We start from the raw sequence: 24699 nt of genomic DNA, 5'->3' as shown, positions 1-24699 counted from the left end.
TCCGTGACCTTATTTGGCTGGACCAATTTCCAAGGAGTTCATTGACCTCCAAAATAGTCTGAATCCCAAACTATCACCAATGCTCGCACTATGAAGAGTTATACTACTTGGGTATCAGTCTATTTCTGTGTCACTGTGAAACCATTTCGACTTGAACTTGTTTAGTTTAGAGGGATGGGAGATAAAAACTCACATAAAACTGACTGTTGAATGCTAGTTTGCTCTTCTTTAGATGAAATTAGGATGATTGATTCAAGATAGTGTATGGTCTCATAAAGCAGGTAAAATCTGAGTCTTCAGAACTTCATGGAGAAGTCTTGATTCGTGATCTGATTTTCATCAAGAGCAAGTTTTACGCCACGAATTGTGACAAGTGACTTGTGTGTGTGGGCGGTCCGTCCTGACTTGCTGTGTGTGCTGTGGTGGTACCGACTGCTGTTGTTTGCCCCATCGAAGTCAACTTATATTGTAAACAATCATTGATAAATTTCACGTTATTCGCTGATGCAGCAAACGTCATCTTCATTACTCATTTTAAGAATATTACTGCGGACTAAATGAAATATGGTTCTTGATTTTTAAATAAGTCACACTTTTATTTAACTTTTTTAAATCTTCGACCAATTATCTAACGTATATTGGCAAAGAAAGAAAATAATTTGTCAGAAACGAGTCAGAAATGGAGGATATTTTCTCCCAAATCCGTGAAGGCAATGCAATGCATGTACGAGTTTGGCTGGACAATGTGGAGAATGATCCAAACCAGGGGTGAGTAATTGTTTTCAATTTATTAAAAATAATAATAAATATTGTGATTTTTTTTGTAAAAACTACAATACAATTAGATGCGATAACGTAACCACCCTCGAGATTGTTACGAGATTGTTTCGAGCGGAAACGGTTGATCTGGTCCAACACGTACAATTTTGACCGCTAGTCCCAGATTTGCCCCATTTTTACCACTTTCAAAAATCATGACACAAATTCTGAGGGTATGACTTTATTCATAAATACCTAAGAGTTAAGACAGTTTCGCTATTCCTACTGGTGGAGAGCGCGTCACGTGGGGGTGTTTAAACCTTTGATAATGACCAGTAAAAAGTGTTGAAACATGGGCGTGACACGCGAGCTTGCACCTGTGCTTATAAGACAGTAATCTCCTTTTAAGGAGTTGTTTAGCCGAGGGCCTTACCATTTCAAAGCTTGAGGGGTGTTGTGTTGAAAGAAATCGTTGAACAATTATAATTTTTGCATTTGTTTTACTTTTTGACAAAAAGTGTTGATGTTTTTTGACCAAAAAGGTAATTATGAATGGGAATCAAAGTTTGTTGAGTCGGTTTTCAACTAGTGGTTTGAACCCGCCGAATCCTGGTTCTTACTTCGTCTCGGTAAAATTATCAAGAACCAGGCCTCGGCGGGTTTAAACCACTAGTTGAAAACCTCTTCACCACACATTGATTCCCTTATTAAAGTACAAAAATAAGTGTCAGGCGGACCCAGAGGAAATCAACCCCATTTGTGATATAAAAGGAGACAAACTGAATAAAGAGTAAGCTCTCCTCTGCTATCACAAAATGCACACACAGTCCCTTTTGAACCATAGTGTGAAATCAACTGCGCCAGTATTTGCGTTAAGGCCTGTATATATATTTATATAATAATAACTCAAGGAGCAGTGGTGACTGTCCCAAGGATAAACTGAGTGGAAAAATTTTGGTATCCTGCAACCACTTCTTTATTTGTTTATGAAAATAGGGCCTATCTAATTTACCTAAGTTATTCCTTTTTGCAAAAATTTGTGAAAATGTGGTGGCAAGATATGGAAAGTTTTACAATGAGTGTACCAAAAAGTTTGATTTGTAACTCAGTGGTTATTTTGTATGCATTCTTCTTCACAGCTCTAAGGTTACATTTTTCAAGTAGGAAACAATTAGTGTTTTAGGGTTTTGCGTAAGGTTTTTTGTAGTATGGACTCATGGGATGTGTTTCCTGTGGCAACATTTAAACATTCTGTTGAAAACAATTACTGCTTAGAAACAAAACACATGTCCGATCTAAGTAATTCAGGAACTGTCTGGAAGCTTGATACAAATACATTCAGTAACTTTAGCCTTGTGCAGTAGTAAGTAGTGTGGAAACAGGAAATGGTGTAAAATGTCAAAGGAAGTTAGGTGTCTACTTCATGTAACAATAATTTAATATTCAAGTAATTTGATGTCCTTGTTCCCGTTTTTTCCTGGCTCTAATGTTTGACTGACCCCTTGTTTACTTGTATCTGACAAACATACTTCAGGCACCTATAATAAGATATTATTTAAAAAAACTTTGAATCTTAGCTGTTTTTTTGCACTATTATTTATTTCTTTGACCTCAACAAAACAAGAGCAAAAAATACAATAGAAGGCAAAATGAAAAGCTATTAAACCGAAACAGAAACAAAACAACAAAGCAAAACATAGTTACAGTCGGAACAGCAATATATTCAAAAGAATTCAATATTTTCAATTTTCCGCATATTCAATGCTATGCGGGTCAGGGACAACAAAAAATAAACTAAATCACTGTTGCTTGGAAGTATGTTGTCCCACACATAATTAAACCGGGGGAAAAAATGGAAAAGAAAAACATACAACAAAATTGGGAAGAAGAAGAAGAAAGATCAAGTTCCAACATTTTCCCGGGTCAATCTGGAAGGATTAAACAACAATTGATGTTCAATGTCAGACAGGATTTCAACAGATGCACTCTGATCACTAACTAAGCTGCAGATTTGCTTATCTAGGTAATATTTTAACAAATAGTTTGTGGTGTTTTTATTGTGATTGACTGAATTGCATATATTTTGTCAATCGTTTCTCTTCAGTGATGACCATGGGTTTAGCCCCATGCATTGGGCGTGTAAGGAAGGGCGGGGCAACATTGTGGATATGCTGATAGGTAGAGGAGCTAAGATAAATGCCACCAACATGGGCGATGATACTGCCTTACATCTTGCTGCTGCACATGGCCACCGAGAAATTGTCCAAAAGGTAAACATGTTTTCTCAGGCCTGTATGCTTCATTTTGAAAGGGCAAGGGCATCAAGGCATTTTCTCCTTGGTAAAGGGCACCCTGTGAGGAAATTGTAAAGTTCTACTGGAGCATTTCAAGGGCACCAAGGCCTTCCAGCAAACTTGCGAACAAACAAAATAATGACACAATCATTTTTATCTTCTTCAACTATGGTAATTTTATTATTACTGAAGGGTTTACACAAAAAGTAACATGTTTAAAACTATTGTGTTCAGTGGGGAGTATACAACCTGGTCTTCAAACGGTTTAAATTTAATGTAAACTCCAGAGGAGGTTTCTGTACAGTATAGGAAGATGAGATGAACCAAAGCGCTCCATAGGCTTTTTCATACACATCAACCTCCTACCTTGCAGGTAGCCATTTACACCCCTAGGTGAAGAGTGTACATGTAAGTTCTTATAGTAAAAGTATCCGTTCAAGGGTATGGGTCAGGGTCCTGGGGTGGATTTCACAAAGTTAGTCCTAACTTAGGACTGGTCCTATATCTTAGCATTGCCTAGGACTAGTCCTAAGTTAGGACTACCTTTGTGAAATCCACCCCAGGACCCTGACCCATACTCTAAAGACCTTGACACCAGAACTTGAATTAGATGCTCTTTAAATCAAACGGCCATGACACCCATCTCACTATGAAAAAGCAATGACTTTATGATTTCATTTAAATTTTTTTCTTCCTAAAAGCTTCTTCAGTTTAGAGCGGATGTGAATGCAGTCAACGAGCACGGTAACACTCCGCTGCATTACGCGTGCTTCTGGAATTATGAGTTAATCGCTGACGTAAGTAAAGATGTTTCATATTATGCTGACACATGGACATCAAGGTCATTCAATGTGATATGACATTCTAACTAAACAACACTATGATGGGGGTTGTACAATTACTATTCCAGATGTACACTTGTGTATACCTAAATTCCATTTTGTGACAGTCATGTTATTATTATGGGTTTATTCACACCAAACTTTAGCCCGAAAGCTGAATTGCACAGTGGTTACACTTGGTGAAAACATCAATATACAGAATGAAATTTTAAAATTACTTAGTCTATTAAAACTATTAAACGCCCCAAAACACAGGTGATAAAAACTTTGAAAAAAAGCAGGGCATAAAAACAAGCACAAACACCAATGAGCAAACATTTTTTTAAAAGGCAATAAATAGCAATCCAGCAATATAGATCCATTAGCAAATAGCAATATAGATCCTTTTTGTGAGGAGTGAGTATCTGTAAAAAAAAAAGTAAACCAAAAAGAGGATTTCTTTCAATGCTGCGTGATACACATATGGGTCCTTTAAAAATAGGATCAATTTACTTGTACAACTGTGCAAGGAAAACAAATTGTTTTGTGCCACTATTTCAAAGTTATACCAATCCACTGACTCTGTATAATTGCCATTAAATGTATGCGAAAGGTAAGTTTTCATGACGAGCCAAAGGGCCCTAGTATGTCTGGGTTCCCCCAAGGATTTTTTTTAAAACTGTGGGCATTCTGGACCCAAATTTCAAGACAAGGGAGGCGTAATCGAATGGAAGTCTTTGGAATGTTTTCTATTTGGTGTTTGTCTTGGTTTTTTAAAAGCCCTACTGTGCACTCTGGGGAAATCTTTAAGGTTTGGGGTAATTTTTGTAACACAAAACATAATGTTCACAGATTTACATTAAACTTGAAGGCAGTGGACAGTATTGGTAACTGTCAAAGACTGGTCTTCACAGTTGGTGTATCTCAACATATGCATAAAATAGCAAACCTGTGAAAATTTGAGCTCAATCGATCATCGAATTAATAAATGAAAAAAGAAATACCCTTTTCACACAAAGTTGTGTGCATTTAGATGGTTGATTTCGAGACCTCAATTCGTGGAAAATTACTTCTTTCTCAAAAACTATGGAACTTCAGAGGGAGCCGTTTCTCACAATGTTTTATACCATCAACCTCTCCCCATTACTCGTAACCAAGAACGGTTTTTTGATAATAATTGTTTTGAGTAATTACCAATAGTGTCCACTGCCTTTAAACCATTTGAAGGTAATGATAGTAAAGCTTACCTTAAAGTATAACTTTTTCAGGTGCTGTCATGAAAATATGTTTTCATGCTAAAATCATTTTCGTCTCCTGAGACAAAAATTAGTTTTTTGACTTGTTTTACTCGTTTCTTAAAAACTACAGCACCTCAACGAGTAATATTTTAAGGGCAGCTTTCTATCATCATTATTTTCAAACTGTGTAAGTAAAATGTAAATCTGTGGACATTGTGTTGTTTGTCCTATAAAAAGTACCCAAACCCTTTACTACATGAGTGCAATTTTGAAGAATACTATCACAAGGTGCAATGGCACAGTCCAGATATTTTTAATGAGTAATTACATTCTGCTTTGTATGAAGAAAAAACTTCCTATATTTGTTTTATACCTTGCACACATAAACCCTTGTCATTTTGTATTTGTCAAATAATCCGTTGTATGTTTCAACAAGTTGTACACGGTTTGAACTATTAATGATTTATTTCTTCAACAAGGTTTTAATCGGCTGATAAAGACATAGAGCATAAAGCTGGTTAGCACTTGTTGGCTAAAGTGGGTCCAAGGAAAATAATTGTGTTAACTAATTCAATACATGGTAGGCCCCTACTCGTTGTGAAATCTATTACACTGTAGTAGGCAAAAAGTGCAGCTTTGAAGCATCCCAAGTGTCCTATGTTTATTTTATCATTATTGGTGGGTTTGAACTGTTCGGAACAGTATACATGGCAAAATAAAGTATGACATGTGACCTGTGTTCCACTAATCAAATAACAAGGACCAATGTGTGCAGGGGTGGATTTCACAAAGAGTTAGGACTAGTCTTATCTCGAGTTAGGACCAGTTACTCGTCCTAACTTAGGACTACCAGTGCAATTTGTACATCTCCTAGGACTAGTCTTAAGTTAGGACTAGTCCTAACTCTTTGTGAAATCGACCCCAGGATATACTATACTATAAACATATATTGTTGACACCCTAAATTATTCTATATTGTACTTGTTGACGACACACTAAATTGTACACATTGACCCAAACTAAATTATGCTATTGTACATGTACTTTTTGACGACACACTAATGCTATATTATACACAAGTTGATGACACACTAAATGATTAAACAGATAATAACCACACACTAGATTAAATACTGTATATTATAAGCATATATTGATGATACGTTGATTAATATACATAATTCATAAATACCCCAGACAGCAATAGGCAAAGAGAAAGTAGACATTATATTGAATGATTTGGGATATAAAATAAGTGCAAATAATCATGTTTTCGGAAAAGTACTGAGTGTAAACCAAAATTAATATTGTTATATTTATCCTGATGCAAATTTCCTCCTATTAAAATGTGATTGTACCCGCTGCTAAAATAAAGGAATCGAACTGCCTCTAGCTACCGGGATCTCGGTGGTCTAGTTGGTAAACATTACTCTAAAAATGCAAAGGTCATGGGTTCCACTCAGTTCTGTGTATGCCTGTGATTTCTTTTTTAACAGAGCTTGGGAAAGCATGGAGTATAGATGATGTGACCTCTGACGTCACACGAAAACCATAACATGATTCGCGCGCATACCACCGGGCAAAACCTTTGTGTTTTAGCAGCCAGCTAGAAAGTGTATGCACTCTTACCATGACTACGTGTCTTGTTTCCTGGCGAAACATGCATAGATACAGTGTTTTGTCAACAGAGGGCAGTTTGAATGTAAACGTAGGTCACATCGTCTATACAGTGTTACACAATGTAAAACACATTGGTGTATGCGGGTTAAACCAAAACTAATAATCATGTTTTCCTTGACTGTCTTTATGTGTGTAGGATCTCGTAAATAGTGGTTCCCTAGTCAGCCTTTGCAATAAGTTCAATGATACGCCATTGGACAAAGCCAAACCCGGACTCAGGAGTGTTCTGAAAGGTGGGTATTTCAATCTTATTTTGCTGTCCTTATTTTCAAATATTTATAAATTTATTTATGTATTTATTTTTCTCAGTTCAGAAGAAGAAGAAAAAAAATCTTTGGGGCTAATAGCATTTAAGGTAATGTTTTTTATGTTTTGAACAACGGATAAATAACATACATTGTAGAATAACTCTTTGCCAGGCCTGTAACTATGAAGTGAGGGGGAGGCAGACCCACCCCCCCCCCCAATTAAAACAAATAAAAAGTATAAAAAAAATAATAAAAAATATAGTCCCAAGAATAATTTTTTCTTGTTTTAAATCCACCCAAAATAGAAACAAATAGGGTGTGCACAAAAAAGGACCAAATAGCTTGAACTAGGCCTTCATTTTCAAAATATTTCCAACTCCTCGTTGAAATACTGTGGTTATAGAAAATATCAAATTTGTATCCCTCAATATTTGAATCTGAGAGGTGTTACCGACGGTATCCTCTCTCAGATTGTGTATTCCAATTACGGATAATTCTTCTTTAGTGGAAATAACTGCTCTGGATTTTAGGTCATATCTCAAAAAAATGACCACCTTTTGAAATGAAACGTTCATAAAAATATGTTAATTTTATTGAATAGCTACATTTATTTACGAATAGTTACCACTTGATAGGATTTAAACTATTGAACGGTTCAAAAGACCAAAGACAGTGCCCTTTTTTTTACTACACAGTTGCATGTCTTTACAATATTTTGAATCCAAAATTTGTTTTTCAACTTGATAGATCGAGCTGCAGCTAATGGTCAAGATCTGAACAAAGTGCCATATAAGACTAACAACTGGGGAGGCATGAAAACTAGGACACGTAAGTACTCAAATGCTAAGCATTAATATGCTTAAATTGTTAAATGTCACTTTATACTTAACATAGCAGAAGTCTTTCACTTCTACATACAGGTATGCATAGTGTAATTCCTTACTACAGGCATGATTTTCTTCCCAATTTAATCGGATTTTCAATTTGTTCGCCCACAGAAAAAAACAGAAAAATTGTTATGAAATAGCCTTAAAAAAGGCTCTACAAAACCTTATACATGTTCCATATCTAGGTCAGCCCTTGTACTCCACGGAATTTTCCTATTTTTTTTTACCGAGGGCTAAATATTATGCCTGTTGTTTGCTACCTCATTGAAGCATTCCTGAAACCATCTAGACTACTTAGGAGCGTGCAGCTCCATCAACAAGACGGCCAATCAACACGACACCAAATACATTGAGTCTGATGTGCTAAGGGGTCAAGTTGGTGTAGTGGTGTCTTGCCTCGCCTTCCACCTCTGACCCCGGTTTCGAATCTAACCGGGGGCGCCATTTGGATTTGATTGTCAGTCCCTACATGACTGCGTTGGTTATCCCTGGAATAATTTTCTCTGGGGTTTTCCTCCCGCATCTAAAACTGAAATTTACTCATCATTGTCTCTTTCTGTTTGGCTCTAATCAGAGGGTTGATAATTTATCTAGATCCAGATCCAGACTGGTGTGCCGTGCCCTTTCTCGTCTCTATAAAGTATTTTTCTCTTCCAAGCCAGTAAACAGCCGTGTTTCAAACTCACAGTACATGATCATCATGTCTGATTCTCTTAGTGACACCAGGAATTCCGTGCCTACATCAAACATAATCACACGTTAGCAGGGAATTTTTGCTTGTTCTGATTCTTACTCCACGTTACTAGTCATTCTGCACTCACACAGCTAGGGCAGAAATTCGTTGCTTGCATGTAAGCGAAGATTGTTCATCGTAAGCGCAGAATCCGGCAGTAAGGAGAGCCACCAATTTGGGCTCAGGGCAAATCAAACATGTGATCTTGGGTAGCTGTCTCTCTGTAGAAGACGGGTCTCCTCCTCAAATTATAACCCCCTTGAATCACTGGTACCAATCCCACCACAACTCGTCTTTCCAGTGCTGCTGCTATCAGATCCTGACTATTCTCTGATGTTGTGTACCCAACGCATCTTTGGTTCGGTGGCATCCCTCTGGCATCCCATCCACAATGGCTGCTGCTTCGTATAATTGTTGTTACTCTTTGTTTGAAGGGTTATTGGAGATAGTAATACAGTATATCAATGTGAAAATAGTTGTACTTTTCATCCAGAGTGTTGACAGAAAAGAAGATGAGAATGCAGGGATTTATTGCGAAGTCGGACAATATCTCCTGAAACCATTCATTTTGCACATGAATTTCTTTTGGAGAGAACATGCCTTATCATCCCATGCTCCATTACTATTCATAAATGCACAATCTTGGTTGCGGCGGTTGTTTGGCTCTCCTCCAGCCCAGGAGGTAAATATTGACAATGTTCCATCAGTCCAAGTATAAAGACCCTCTGATTGTTGATCTGTGAAGCCAATCCAAAATTCACTCCATCCAACACTCTTGACATAATCAAGCATGAACTTTTGTTCTTGTCCATTCTCCACTGATGCCAGATGACCAGATCTCATTGGGTTTGATGAACTCATGCAGTATGTTTCAGCTTCATTGAATGTTTTAGCGTCTCTGACATAAAGATAGCAGTGATCTCCAAAAGCCATCCATGACGACAGACATCTTTTTTGTAGTCTTGTCTCTGACAAACAGTGAAAATTGAAGATTCCAACCAGGCAAAATACTATCCTATATACGTGAAGTAACATCGAGAGAAAGGTTTAAAGTTCCAAGAAAGTCAAATCTTGGAAAAACTGAAGGAGTTGTTGTTAATCACTTGATTTGTCGAATCATGAAGTCCAAGTATACGAATATAGAACTTCAACTTGCGCTTCTCTGTAGAGAATTTCTGTTACAGTTTGAACAACAGTGCAGTATTCACTATTCTAACTTGTTTGTTGTAACTGAAGATTGAGAAAAGACTATAAGATGGAGCCCAGGAAAATGTTTTAATAAATGTATTCTTTGACTTAAAAGTATTCTTCTTTAAACTCATAAACTGTCAAGCCATGGAGAAGGTGATAAATTACATCGTCGCTGGTCTGGAGTCCCTTCTAGAGTAGCAAGCTGTTATAATGCTGTTGCATTGAAGGATGGCTAGATGCATGTTATTAATTAAGAGATCACCCAAGTATTACTAGCGCTACTGCTCTAGCTCTACTGAGCAGAATGGACCTGGCTACCATGGAAACTGTAATTGTCATCTTTTGATTATCAATCAATTGACTTTGAAGTTGCTCACAACTTGAGGGAGCCTTGTGGAGGGAGCGTGAGAGAAATTACAGTAATTCACCCGACCTGTTTTTAGCTGTATTTTTTTTATGAACTTTGTGGTCGACCATTGTGCTCATGAAACTTTTTTGAGAAGAACAGTCTTTACCATTCCATGCTCCATTGCTTTCGAGTAAGCACAATTCTGTATCCAACCTGGGTTGTTCGGGTTCTTTCACTGCCCGGTGGGTAAACAGTGACAAATGTTTAGTATTATGGTATCAACTGGATGTATGGATAAAGTCTATGAATACTTAAGGAAAATTTGTGTAGAAGAACCTGCTTCAAGTCACTCATCAAGACTTTAAAGTGTACTGAAGTAAACACTAAATGAAGATGAGAATGCTGAGATTTATGGCAAGGTCAGACATGAAATCTTCAAACCAACCATTTTGCACATGAAACTTTTTCGCTGATTACATTCTGTATCATCCCATGCTCCATTCAAATAGAGTAAAGCACAATGTTGGTTCCCTTCATTGTTGTTTGGCTCTCCTTGACCCCAGAAGGTAAACAGTGACGATGTTCCATCAGTCCAAGTATAAAGACCCTCCGATTGTTGATCTGTGAAGCCAATCCAACATGTCCAAAATCCACTTCCTTCGACGCTATTGACATAATTGAGCATGAAGTTTTGTTCTTGTCGATTTGTCACTGATGCCAGATGACCAGATCTCATTGGGTTTGATAAACTCATGCAGTATGTTTCAGCTTCATTGAATGTTTTAGCGTCTCTGACATAAAGATAGCAGTGATCTTCAAAAGCCAACCAGCCTGGCGGACATATTGTTTGCGATTTTGTCTCTGACAAACAATGAACATTGACGGTTCCTATCAGGCAAAATACTGTAATACATGTAATATGTAGTAACATTGTGGAAATGTTTGAAAGTCATTGGCTTCTTTACTTCATTCCTTCATTGAGTTATTCATAAAGTCATACATGTAGATTGAACATAAACATGATGAACCTCCTATCGACGAGCAGAGTATACTGTTCGAAACGTCAAGACCACAGTTTTCTTTCGAAGACGAGCAGAGTAGTCTGTTTAAATTGTCGAGACCACAGCTTTCTCCTGAAGACGAGCAGAGTATACTGTTCATAACGTTAAGACCACATTTTTCTCCACCGAATACGAGCAGAGTATACTGTTCAAAACGTCGAGACCACAGTTTTCTCCAGAAGACGAGCAGAAAACGTTTCAGAGGGAGCTGTTTCTCCCGAAAACGTTGGGACCACATCAGCTTTTTTTCAGAGCCAAACACTCCCACTAAAGATATTTACACATGGTTGTACCGGCAAGTTTACTTCCTCCTATCAACCTGGTAGATTTACAGAAAGTCAACGAAAAAATTATCTCTTCAAAATTATTTGGTCTTTGAAAAGCGTTTGTCACTGATGCCAGATGACCAGATCTCATTGGGTTTGATAAACTCATGCAGTATGTTTCAGCTTCATTGAATGTTTTAGCGTCTCTGACATAAATATAGCAGTGATCTTCAAAAGCCAACCATGATGGCAGACATCTTTTTTGTAATCTTGTCTCTGACAAACAGTGAAAATTGAAGGTTCCAACCAGGCAAAATACTATTCTATATACGTGTAGTAACATCGAGAGAAAGGTTAAAGTTCCAAGAAAGTCAAATCTTGGAAAAACTGAAGGAGTTGTTGTTAATCACTTGACTTGTTCAATCATGAAGTCAAGTCACACAGTACGAATAATGAATTTCAGCTTGCGCTTCTCTGTAGAGAATTTCTGTTACAGTTTGAACAACAGTGCAGTATTCACTATTCTAACTTGTTTGTTGTAACTGAAGATTGAGAACAGACCATAAACAAGATGGAACCTAGGAAAATGTTTTACTCAATGTATTCTTCGTCTATAAAGTATTCTACTGTAAATTCATATACTGTCGAAGCCATGAAGCAGAAAACAATTTTGATCATTACTAGTCTGGAGTTCCTTGTAGAATGGCAAGCGTCAGAATGTGATTGCATTTGAGGATGACTAGATGCATGTTATTAATTAAGATCACCAAAGTATTACTAGCCATAGTGCTGTAGCTCTATTGAGGAGAGTGGGTCTCGCTACCATGGAAACTGTTAAGGTCATCTTTTGATTATCAATCAATCGACTTTGAAGTTACTCACAACTTGAGGGAGCCTTGTGGAGGGAGCGTGAGAGAACTTACAGTAATTCATCTGACCTGTTTTTAGCTGTGTTTTTTCTTATCAACTTTGTGGTCAACCATTTTGCACATGAAACTTTTTTGAGAAGAAAGTCATATAAACTCATGCAGTGTGTTTCAGCTGCATTGGATGTTTTAGCGTCTCTGACATAAAGATAGCAGTGATCTTCAAAAGCCATCCAGCCTGGCGGACATACTGTTTGTAATCAGTGAACATTGAAGATTCCAACCAGGCATAATACTATCATATACGTGAAGTAACATCGAGAGAAAGGTTTAAAGTTCCAAGAAAGTCAAATCTTGGAAAAACTGAAGGAGTTGTTGTTAATCACTTGATTTGTCGAATCATGAAGTCCAAGTATACGAATATAGAACTTCAACTTGCGCTTCTCTGTAGAGAATTTCTGTTACAGTTTGAACAACAGTGCAGTATTCACTATTCTAACTTGTTTGTTGTAACTGAAGATTGAGAAAAGACTATAAAATGGAGCCCAGGAAAATGTTTTAATAAATGTATTCTTTTACTTAAAAGTATTCTTCTTTGAATTCATGAACTGTCAAGCCATGGAGAAGGTGATAAATTACACCGTCACTGGTCTGGAGTCCCTTGTAGAGTAGCAAGCTGTTATAATGCTGTTGCATTGAAGGATGGCTAGATGCATGTTATTAATTAAGAGATCACCCAAGTATTACTAGCGCTACTGCTGTAGCTCTACTGAGCAGATTGGACCTGGCTACCATGGAAACTGTAATTGTCATCTTTTGATTATCAATCAATTGACTTTGAAGTTGCTCACAACTTGAGGGAGCCTTGTGGAGGGAGCGTGAGAGAAATTACAGTAATTCACCCGACCTGTTTTTAGCTGTATTTTTTTTATGAACTTTGTGGTCGACCATTGTGCTCATGAAACTTTTTTGAGAAAAACAGTCTTTACCATTCCATGCTCCATTGCTTTCGAGTAAGCACAATTCTGTATCCAACCTGGGTTGTTCGGGTTCTTTCGCTGCCCAGTGGGTAAACAGTGACAAATGTTTAGTATTATGGTATCAACTGGATGTATGGATAAAGTCTATGAATACTTAAGGAAAATTTGTGTAGAAGAACCTGCTTCAAGTCACTCATCAAGACTTAAAAGTGTACTGAAGTAAACACTAAATGAAGATGAGAATGCTGAGATTTATGGCAAGGTCAGACATGAAATCTTCAAACCAACCATTTTGCACATGAAACTTTTTCGCTGATTACATTCTGTATCATCCCATGCTCCATTCAAATAGAGTAAAGCACAATTTTGGTTCCCACCCCAGTTGTTTGGCTCTCCTTCAGCCCAGGAGGTAAACATTGACGATGTTCCATCAGTCCAAGTAAAAAGACCCTCTGATTGTTGATCTGTGAAGCCAATCCAAAATTCACTCCCTCCAACATCCTTGATGAAGTTTTGTTCTTGTTGATTTGTCACTGATGCCAGATGACCAGATCTCATTGGGTTTGATAAACTCATGCAGTATGTTTCAGATTCATTGAATGTTTTAGCGTCTCTGACATAAAGATAGCAGTGATCTTCAAAAGCCAACCAGCCTGGCGGACATATTGTTTGCGATTTTGTCTCTGACAAACAGTGAACATTGAAGGTTCCTATCAGGCAAAATACTATAATACATGTAATATGTAGTAACATTGTGGAAATGTTTGAAAGTCATTGGCTTCTTTACTTCATTCCTTCATTGAGTTATTCATAAAGTCATACATGTAGATTGAACATAAACATGATGAACCTTTATCGACGAGCAGAGTATACTGTTCGAAACGTCAAGACCACAGTTTTCTTTCGAAGACGAGCAGAGTAGTCTGTTTAAATTGTCGAGACCACAGCTTTCTCCTGAAGACGAGCAGAGTATACTGTTCAAAACGTTAAGACCACATTTTTCTCCACCGAATACGAGCAGAGTATACTGTTCAAAACGTCGAGACCACAGTTTTCTCCCGAAGACGAGCAGAAAACGTTTCAGAGGGAGCTGTTTCTCCCGAAAACGTTGGGACCACATCAGCTTTTTTTCAGAGCCAAACACTCCCACTAAAGATATTTACACATGGTTGTACCGGCAAGTTTACTTCCTCCTATCAACCTGGTAGATTTACAGAAAGTCAACGAAAAAATTATCTCTTCAAAATTATTCTTAAAAACTGACGCGGACGAATGAATCTGTCCAACAGAAATGGTCAAAGATGTAAACCATAAACAAGGTTCAAAGCAAACTATGAGAACACTTCCTACGGTAGTCTCCTCCAGTAAAATGAGTATTTTCAAGAAATTCAAGTGGTCTGGAGATTCTTTGTAAAATGATAAGCTATAGGTGTTGTCATCATACAAACATGTAATAGAGTCTGCCTCTTAGCAACCCTTGTGTACATGTAATATTTCTCCTGGTCATAATTATCACCATAGAAACTAAACTGTCATTTAATTGGAGATCGATGACAATTTTTGGCTCACATAATTGTGTGTTGGCAGAAAATGATAGCCTCTGCTTTTTTTTCAACCACAAGGTAAAGGTTGTCCTTGGTATTTATTCTTGTTTGTGAAGGTTTAGGATCAACCTTAAAACAACTCCTTTCCCACCTACATTAATAATGATAATCATAATTTGTTGATTTGTTATTGCGCTCTCTCCAGGACCAGCCTGTTCGAGGGCGCATAACAGTAAAAATGGCAAAAGATTAAGAAAATTACATACATTAATTGGGACAGTTTTAAGAAAAGTACACCTGTAAAAAATTTAAGCAAAATAGCTTAAAAACTGTACAGGCGTAAAAGGTGCATGAACACCATAAAACAATGAAGGCTGTAAAAACAATGCAACTTTGGTCCAAGAAAGCATTTAAAAAGTTCACTCACAAATATAAACTATAAAATTAAAAAACCAACAGATACAAAACTCACTACACATTACCAAAGGCTTTCTTAAAAAGAAAAGTTTTTAATTGAGATTTAAAGGAACATTACAGAATTGGTTTTTGCAAACAAAAAAGTTGCTGGCAGTGTAAGCACTTCATGTAATCCACCATAGATAAACTGACAAACCTGTAGAAGTTTGGGATCGATCGGCTATCTGAGTTACGAGAGAATAGTGAAAAACCGATTACAAATTGTGCATTGCATCGATGCCAAAATAAAAATGACTAAAACGCTCACTGAGCGATAAACTCCAAATGCGAAGTTAAATTATTTATTTATCATCAAATATGACATTTCAGACAGAAATATTTCAAGGGATGTTTTCAACTATCATCATCATTAGACCGTGTAAGTTTTATGTAAATCTGTGATCTTCACGGTTTTTGTGTCGTACCAGTTCTGTAACATTCCTTTAAAAAGCGTTTGTGAATGCAGTTTACGAATGTTTGCTGGCAAGGTGTTCCATAGAGTTGGTGCTGCTGAATAAAAAGCGCGATTTCCTAAAGTAGTAATCATTTTGCCCTTCAGATATTCTATAAAGACTTCACCTGTTGACCTGAGGTTGTGACACCTTTGACTTCTGACAGTAATTGTTTCATTTAATTAAGAAGGAGCAAGGTCATGTTAAAAACCATTACAGATATTTTCATGGTAAATGAGCCACCAGTGTGTCCGACCTGGTTCCATCTATCAGAATGTTTGAGCTTAAAAGCAGGCTTTCCCCTAGCCCTGTATAGGACTTTTCCTCTGTACACAGATACAGAGTCCTAACTACATGTATTAAGGCCCGTTTTTTTGGGGGGGGGAATTTTCAAAGCTTCATAACTCAAATCTTACCTGCAACAAGCCACTATTTACAACAGATTCACATTCTATGGCGGGATACATTTTTCTGCGGTGGATTTTGGTCGTCATGTATCACAAACGAAATAATGCAGCTCCCAACGTTAAAAAATTCCCGTTTTGATTGTTTTCTCACAGTGTTGTCTGCTGCCGTGCCAAAAAATTGTTAATGGGCTGACGTTTTGACCCTGGCAGAGTCTTTCTCAAAGGCTACATTATGAGAAGAATAAACTGTCGTGCATGACATAACCTTTTTTGTCTTTTATTTCATTTGTTTGTACCACAGGAGACGGAACGCTTTCACGATTTGCTGGCATTGATCTTAAACATGTGAAGCTTCAAACCAAAGCTGGCAGCAGCCCAACTGGAGAGGTACGTCGTTACAATGCTATTTACTGTTGGATTTCCCGGCCAATTTCAGCAAAAATAATCATTCAAATTCTTTAACTCGCTTTCAAATTTGCGCAATTACCCTTAAAGGAACACGTTGCCTTGGATCGGTCGAGTTGGTCTTTGAAAAGCGTTTGTAACCGTTTGTTATAAAATGCATATGGTTAGAAAGATGATTTAAAAGTAGAATACAATGATCCACACAAATTTGCCTCGAAATTGCGGGGTTTTCCTTTTACTGTGAGAACTAACACGGTCGGCCATTTATGGGAGTCAAAAAATGGCCGACCGTGTTAGTCGATGAGGTAAAAGGAAAACCACGCAATTTCGAGTGATACTTATGTGGATCATTATATTCTACTTTTAAAATATCTTTCTAATCATATGCATTTTATAACAAATGGTTACAAACGCTTTTCAAAGACCAACTCGACCGATCCAAGGCAACATGTTCCTTTAATCCCATCAAATTAGGGTTTCTCTTAAGCTGTTATTGCTTTCAAACTCAAATGGTGAGCACACTCGGTTTGTTTTTCTCATTCAGTTTTTTTCAGTCATTCTATTTCATTTATAGGCATTCAAGACTACAATTTGATTAGTTTAATTTCTACTATCTATTTACACTTGATGATATTTAATGGTTGACCAGCTCTTGTTGCTGGCTTTTATGAAATTAATTGAGTCTTGCAGCCTATAGTGAAATAGAATGATCTGATTTTAACAGTGAATGCTAAACTAGTGAAACTGAATTTTTTAACTTTTGAATGCTGATTCAATGGAGCATTCATTTTGAAATGAAATTGAATGAGCCGGGTGTAAAAATTAATGGAATGTGTAAAACTTAATGGAATTTTTTTGAAATCGGACGAGAAAAACCTTTATTAACTATGTTTATGAAAATTAACTTGCCTTACATGCAGAAGCAGTTTGTGTCAAACTGATAATGAGGGTTGGCTCAATAAGAGATTATCATTACATGGTGTTACCGCAAACCTTACTATATCATATTTCCACCATGCAAAGTTTCAAATCCTCCTCGCCTTTTTGATTTTATTTGTGTAGATGTGGAAGGGCATGTGGCAAGGTACTGAGGTCATGGCTAAGGTGCTGAGACAGCACAACATCACGTCTCGCATCTCCAGGGAGTTCGGAGAGGAGTTCCCTCGTCTGCGTATTTTCTCTCATCCCAACATCCACGCCGTGCTGGGCTGCGTCAATCAACCCCCTAATCTGATCGTCTTGAGTGAATACCAACCGCACGGGTCACTCTTTCATGTCCTGCATGAAGCAACCGGTATGTCATGTATGTAGGTGTAATTTTCCTAACAGCAGCAAAGTTTACTTTGGAAAGTGTGAAAAGTATCACAACAATAACTCCTCACAGAGGCATGGTTTAGTTGTTTTAAACTATTTCTGTGACGTCACTCTATTGATGGAAGTGTAGGTTGTTTTTACGAATCTACACTTTAATGTAGATTCGTTATGAATCTGCACTCAACTGTAGATTCGTTATGAGAATAGACTCTAAAGTGTAGGTTCGTGGATACAACGTCCTCGCCTTCGGCTCGTACATTCTATCCATGAATCTACACTTTCTTGGTCATTTTCCTTAACTTAATACCACTGGGAAATGAATAAATAATGCGCATTATGGGTGGGTAGTAAAAACAGAAAAGTAAAGTAATCGAAATGAAAAGGAAATTCAAACAATTCTGTGATTTTTTTATTGACAAGAAACCTGAACAAAACTGCATTGTTATTTCTTTAGATGTAATGGTTGATCAGGCACAGACTCTACGGTTCGCTGTGGATATTGCAAGAGGTATGGCTTTCCTACATGCTATGGAACCTCTCATACCTAGGTACTACCTCAACAGCAAAAACATCTTAGTAAGTACACAAGTTATACCCTTAATATCATTGTTATCTGTGGTGTGTTGTGGGTTTGAGTCCCGGTCTTGGCACATGTGTTACCCTGTTAGTACTTCAACAGCAATAACATCTTAGTGCAAGGGGACACAAAATACACAAATTATACTCCACATATTAATACTTGTGGTATGTTGGGTCCGCTGTGGTCAGCGCACTGCACTTGAACACTTGTGTTTGTAATCAGCAGAGTGTGGGTTCGAGTCCCAGTCTTGACACTTGTGTTACCCTGTTAGTACCTCAACAGCAAAAACATCTTAGAAAGTACACAAATTATACCCTTCATGTTATCTGTGGCGTGTCATGGCCAAGCCGTCTAGCGCACTGGAATCAAACACTTGCGTTTGTAATCAGCAGAGTGTAGGTTCGATTCCTGGCGGTCTTGACACTTATTGCTTCGTCCTTCAGCAAAAAAACATCTTAGTAAGTACACAAATTATGCCCTTCATATTGTTATGTGTGATGTGTCTAGCCCACTGGACTCGAACACTTGTGTTTGTAATAAGCAGAGTGGGTTCGAGTCCCGATCTTGACTTTTTATTGCTTCATATTGTTAATTGCACATATTTGTATATTTTTGTTAAATGTTTTCGTAATTGTCTTTCTTAATTGTTATCTTCGGAAACCCTCTGAATGGTAATGTTGTAATTTGGGTCATTGCTTCTTACCTTTGTATTGAGCGCTTTGAAGCTATTATGGCAATTTGACGCTTTATAAGTATATTTTTATATTATTATTTCATGTGGTATGGTGTTGCTGTTGTGGCTAGCACACTGGACTCAAGCTCATGTGTTTGTTATCAGCAGAGTGTGGGATCGAGTTCCGGTCTTGACGCTTCTGTCTTTGAGCATGACCACTATTGCTTCCTCCTTCGGATGTGATGTAAAGCCGTTGGTCCTGTGTAAATTGTATCTCCTTGTCTTTTGTGATACTTTGTTAATCTTTTATCTAATACAGTTTTCCAGGTTTTTATAAATTGTATGTAACAGTTTTTCTTCTTCGCTGTGATAACTTCTACTTGTGCTAGGTGAATTTTTATTATAGTAATTGTGGGTTATTTAGTTTACCTGGCTAGCCTAGGTTTTTGTTTTTGATTGTCATTGTTATATTACATGTATAATATGTATGTATGTATGTATTTATGATATGGTTTTTGATGTATTTTTGATATATTTTTATGTAAACTTTTCACACCAGGAAAATGAATTTCATGTTCTTTTTAACATTACTAATAAATATTGAATTGAATTGAATGTCAGTTTTAGTTAGTTGAAATAAATAAATCATGTACACTTCCATCTTGACTGCATAGATTGATGAAGAACTGACTGCTAAGATCAACATGGGAGATACCAGATTCTCCTTTCAGAATCGAGGGAAGCTCTTCAATCCAGCTTGGACTGCCCCTGAAGGTAATAATAATTGTAATAATAAAAGTGGCTTCTTAAAGCGTGCATATTCGTCACCCAGTGACGCTAAAGGCGCTTTAACATACAATTTCCTGCAAGGTATGTTTGAATACGCCTCTCTTTATACTCGTGCATGAAGTCACAATTGTAACCAATATGGCCATTTTTGATTTTCTTAGGACGCGTTTGGACGTTTAGAGAATTAGTTTGGTGTGACCCAGCCTTAAAGACAGTGGACACTATTGGTAATTGTTAAAGACTAGTCTTTACGGTTGGTGTATCTCAACATGCATAAAATAACAAACCTGTGAAAATTTGAGCTCAATCGGTCATCGAAGTTGCACCATGGTCACACGGAGCACGGAGTTGTGTGATTTTAGATGCTTGATTTCGAGCTCTCAAATTCTAAATCTGAGGTCTCGAAATAAAATTCGTGGAAAATTACTTCTTTCTCGAAAACTACGTCACTTCGGAGGGAGCTGTCTCTCACAATGGTTAATACCATCAACCTCTCCCCATTACTCGTTACCAAGTAAGGTTTTATGCTAATAATTATTTTGAGTTATTACCAATAGTGTCCAATGCCGTTAAGGCAGCTCTAAGAATTTGGGCCCTGGTCATTACACAGTTATTCCCTAATTAGATGTCAGTACAAATACATCTAATTTCTTTTTGACTACAGCTCTTACAAAGGATCCTGAGGACATGAATGTGAGGTCAGCTGACATGTGGAGCTTCGCCATCCTGCTGTGGGAGTGTGTCACTAGGGAGGTACCATTTGCCGGACTGTCTCCCATGGAAATTGGCATGAAGGTATGTGGGAAACTCATTGGAAATGTTTCCTATTTCTAAGAAAATAAATAATTAGGGAAGAAAGCTCCTAATGAAACCTAGCCTTGCTCAAGGCAGTCGCATTATTCGCTCCGAAAAGACGCAGCTGTAAACCCACCCGCCGTATACCCTGTGCGTGGTGTGTGCGATCACACCGAATGACCCACCCGTATACACACTGTCACATCGTACGAATACTGTTCACACAAGTCATCGCACTCGTACACCACTAACCGCATGCGGAGGCCGTCAGGCCGACAGCCTTGTCGGGTCTGTATCTTCCCGTTTTAATGTGTTGTATTGAAAAAATTCCAATAGTGGACGAAATTGGGGGGGGCTCTAGGATATTCTAGTATGCAGCTCATGAATATGTATATCGTTCGTCAGACCTATCAGACAACACAGGATGTGAGGCAAATGAATTATTCATTTTGACGTCCAATCACACACGCCTATCATGCTCGCTGAGCGTACGTGGTGGTGGTGTGTGATGATGTAGACATGTCTCATCTTTCGCGGGCATTATGGTAATGAGCTGACCGTGGGAACTCTTCGCTTATTATAGTAATGAGGTCAGTGGCTTCAACACAGATCCTACAAGGCTGTCGGCCTGACGGCCTCCGCATGCGGATAGTGTACGGGGGAATCGTGTCGTGCGATGTTACGCACAGTGAACACGGGTGGGTTTTACGTACAGTGAATACGGCTGGGTTTTTATACAGCGGCGGTCTTTTTTCGGAGTGAATAATTCGACTGCCTTGAGCAAGGCTAAATGAAACCACAACTTTGGTGTTTCTGTTCAGCAGAGTGTGGGTTTGAGTCCCAGTTGTGACACTTGTGTCCCTGAGCACGACACTTAACTATAATTGCTTCTCTCTACCGAGGGGTAAATGGGTACCTGTGAGGGCAGAGATGGTTCTTGTGATTGGTTTAGCCAAGTAGTGCATATAATTGTTGCACAGGCTGTATACTCCCCAGGGAGCAGAAATGGTTTACGGAATTAATGAAAAGGCCCAGTGACCAGGGGTAGTAATGTTGGAATCGCTTTGAGAAGCCCTTTCGGGTGTGAAAAGCAAAACATAAAAAATGATTACTATTATTACTGTTAAGTTGCTATTTTGAATGGTTTTATTCTGCAGATTGTTGGGGAGGGCCTACGTGTTGACTTGTCTCCAGGGATCTCACCACACGTAGTCAAGCTGATGAAGATTTGTATGAATGAAGACCCAACCAAGAGACCAAGATTTGATAGGATTATGCCCATCCTAGACAAGATGCGAACCTCTTAATGTACTCAAGAGTCAATCGATCTGACTCTCTTTTCATCAGCATTTTTTTTTATGAGGAACCTTCCTTAATCTTTCAACTCTTTAAAAAGGCCAAGTAACACTGCAGCGATATCGAGAAACGATATCGATCACGCCGCAAAGAAAACGCATTCTATTGGTTGAAATGCTCCACGCAGAATACGCCCACGCTTGTTCAACCATTCCAATTGAGGGCATGCATTGTTAACATTCTCGTTGTCGTTCTCGTTATTGAGGTCGTGTGTGACTGGAGTGGATTTCACAAAGAGTTAGGACTAGTCTTATCTCGAGTTAGGACCAGTTACTCTTTCTAACTTAGGACTATCAATGCAATTTGTATATCTCCTAGGACTAGTCCTAGTCCTAACTCTTTGTGAAATCGACCCCTGGGCCTTTAACCCAACATTTGTACGAGGACAGAATTGTTGTGCCTAGCCTCATTTATTAATGCATTTCTTTCTCAGCCGTTCAGAGTGGCTGTCAGTGTTTTGGAAAACAAACAAGACCATCTTTGAGACCCCACAGTTTTCCCCCTCAGCCATTCTCATAGCTTTACTAGTTGCCAACGTATAGTAGTTTTACATTGTATAGTACTTAATGCCAATGCTATTTAAATGTTACAAGTAGTGGATTAGCGGTTACTTCTACACTAATGCTTCCATAACTACGAACAAAAACTATTATAAAATGCCTGTATTTTTATAGCTTTATGAACAAACGTTTGTTTAATATTTAACTCAAGTTAACTTGAAGATTGCGCACTACACAAGTTTAAACGACAACACTCACCCCCCAAAAGGAAGAGCAGGAAATTGAAGCACGTAAAGAACAGAATTGAAAGCAGGATTTGTCATTTTAAAGGGAGGGTATATGTTTTGGTAATCGCACTAATTAATGAAACAAACAAACCATTGGTTGGAAGCCTTTACAGCAGCGTTTGATTGTATAAAGCATTTTGAGAAACAAGTCACTTTGGAGTAATGTGTGGTTATGTAAACAGTTTTCATGCCCCAACATTTTAATCAGAAAAGCGACTCCTCTTGGGGATTATTCTTCCTGCGTGGACACATTAGCTCCAAAATTTTAGCAATCACTTAAAATCGTGACCATCTTGAAAATGACACTTGCAGATATTAGTTTTACTGTGTACATCTGGAATTATATAGGATCACCACTATCGAACGGTTCCAAAAACCAAAGGTCAACTTTGCTTTCAGTCGATGTGAAGCATCAGATGATGGCCCTCCAAACACGTTGGTCTCCCATTGCTGTGCGCAGCTCCTCCCGTTGCACGCCAGAGTACCGGCACAAGGTGTCCACATAGGTGGTTTGTGGTCTACCTCGGGAACAGTGACCTTGAGTAGGGGCCCAAAGCACAAGCTTGCTCACTGCCAGCTCAGCATGTCTGAGGCAGTGACCTGCTAATCTCAGCCTTCTTGCCCTAATCTTGGTGCTAACTCTCGGTAGTCTACCGTAGAGCTCCAGGTTTGAGATATGCCTCTGCCAATGTATCTGTTGTATACAACGAAGCATTCTTGGGTAGCAGTCGTCCAGTCTCTTCTCTAGACGACTGGTTAGTGTCCATGATTCCATTCCGTAAATAAAGCGGAGGATGATATGAAATTGATGAAAAGGAAAATGAAATGTGATGAGGAGTAGGTTTGATTGATCTGTCGCCTTTTTGTGTTTGTGTAGGGTCAGAAATAGAGTCTGAAATGGATAAAAGACTGCCTTAAAGGAACTCGTTGCCTTGGATGGGTCGAGTTGGTCTTTGAAAAGCGTTTGTAACCGTTTGTTATAAATTGCATATGGTTAGAAAGATATTTAAAAAGTAGAATACAATGATCCACACACATTTGTCTCGAAATTGCATGGTTTTCCTTTTACTTTGCGAACTTACACGGTTGGCCGTTTATGGGAGTCACAAATTTGACTCCCATAAATGGCTGACCGTGTTTGTCGACGAGGTAAAAGGAAAACCACACATGTCGAGTGATACTTGTTTGGATCATTGTATTCTACTTTTAAAATATCTTTCTAATCATATGCATTCTATAACAAACAGTTACATACACTTTCAATAGACAAACTCGACCGATCCAAGTCAACATATTCCTTTAAAAATAGTGTTTTTTTAATACTAAAAAACATAAATGCATGGTTTATGTAGATAGGAAGACGAATTGATAACTTTATTTTGTAATTTCAAGCAACGAAGTCAAAACTAACACGCATGAGTAGCTTGACATATTTCCTCTGGGCTTCGAGAGGCTGTTATGTTTTTCTTTGAGGCATCCTCTGTTTAACGAATTATCAATCAGAATTTATAACTAAACATAGTTTTAGGGTATTCACTATGTAATGGAGAAACATTTATAATTTTATAACTGGTTTATTTTATATGGATTTTTGTTTACCAATCTTACTGAAGTTTGATCTACTCATATGTTACACTGAATTTAAAAACAAATTTAGAAAAACGAGCTGTGTTTTGTGTACTAAACATACACATATAGCTTATTTTTAAAATTTTTGTTTTAAAGCCATTATACACTTTCGGTAAACAGTATTGTCCAAGTCCCACAC

General features: G+C 37.9%; 2 protein-coding genes across 2 annotated transcripts; one reads left to right on the top strand and one right to left on the bottom strand.

Moving 5' to 3' along the window:
* The first annotated feature begins 120 nt into the window (after positions 1 to 120).
* Positions 121 to 23914, top strand: LOC139936321 (scaffold protein ILK-like). The gene is made up of 11 exons (XM_071931117.1): positions 121 to 768; positions 2864 to 3029; positions 3755 to 3850; positions 6929 to 7025; positions 7788 to 7868; positions 16534 to 16619; positions 17700 to 17931; positions 18406 to 18527; positions 19879 to 19978; positions 20658 to 20788; positions 21946 to 23914. Exons 1-11 carry the CDS (start codon positions 680 to 682, stop codon positions 22093 to 22095), a joined length of 1350 nt encoding a protein of 449 aa, XP_071787218.1. The 5' UTR covers positions 121 to 679; the 3' UTR covers positions 22096 to 23914.
* On the bottom strand, positions 8561 to 13931 carry LOC139935837 (macrophage mannose receptor 1-like). The gene is made up of 4 exons (XM_071930442.1): positions 13694 to 13931; positions 10642 to 11103; positions 9284 to 9628; positions 8561 to 8664 (listed from the first exon to the last, which is right to left on the bottom strand). The coding sequence occupies exons 1-4, from the start codon at positions 13929 to 13931 to the stop codon at positions 8561 to 8563; spliced, it is 1149 nt and encodes a 382-aa protein (XP_071786543.1).
* Positions 23915 to 24699: the final 785 nt, after the last annotated feature.

This window comes from Asterias amurensis, chromosome 4, assembly GCF_032118995.1.
Source record: "Asterias amurensis chromosome 4, ASM3211899v1".
Classification (NCBI taxonomy): domain Eukaryota; kingdom Metazoa; phylum Echinodermata; class Asteroidea; order Forcipulatida; family Asteriidae; genus Asterias; species Asterias amurensis.
This window is presented reverse-complemented; position numbering and strand designations above follow the sequence as displayed.

Excerpts from the sequence above, each read along its gene's own strand:
- LOC139935837 (XM_071930442.1), bottom strand. The coding sequence starts at position 13,931 with ATGAGATCTGGTCATCTGGCATCAGTGACAAATCAACAAGAACAAAAC. Across the intron at positions 11,104-13,693 it reads AGCATGGGATGATACAGAAT|TATTTTGCCTGATAGGAACC; the intron begins GTAATCAGCGAA and ends CATGTATTACAG. Across the intron at positions 8,665-9,283 it reads AGATTGTGCATTTATGAATA|GCACGGAATTCCTGGTGTCA; the intron begins GTAATGGAGCAT and ends TGTTTGATGTAG.
- LOC139936321 (XM_071931117.1), top strand. The coding sequence starts at position 680 with ATGGAGGATATTTTCTCCCAAATCCGTGAAGGCAATGCAATGCATGTA. Across the intron at positions 769-2,863 it reads GAGAATGATCCAAACCAGGG|TGATGACCATGGGTTTAGCC; the intron begins GTGAGTAATTGT and ends GTTTCTCTTCAG. Across the intron at positions 18,528-19,878 it reads TCAACAGCAAAAACATCTTA|ATTGATGAAGAACTGACTGC; the intron begins GTAAGTACACAA and ends TTGACTGCATAG.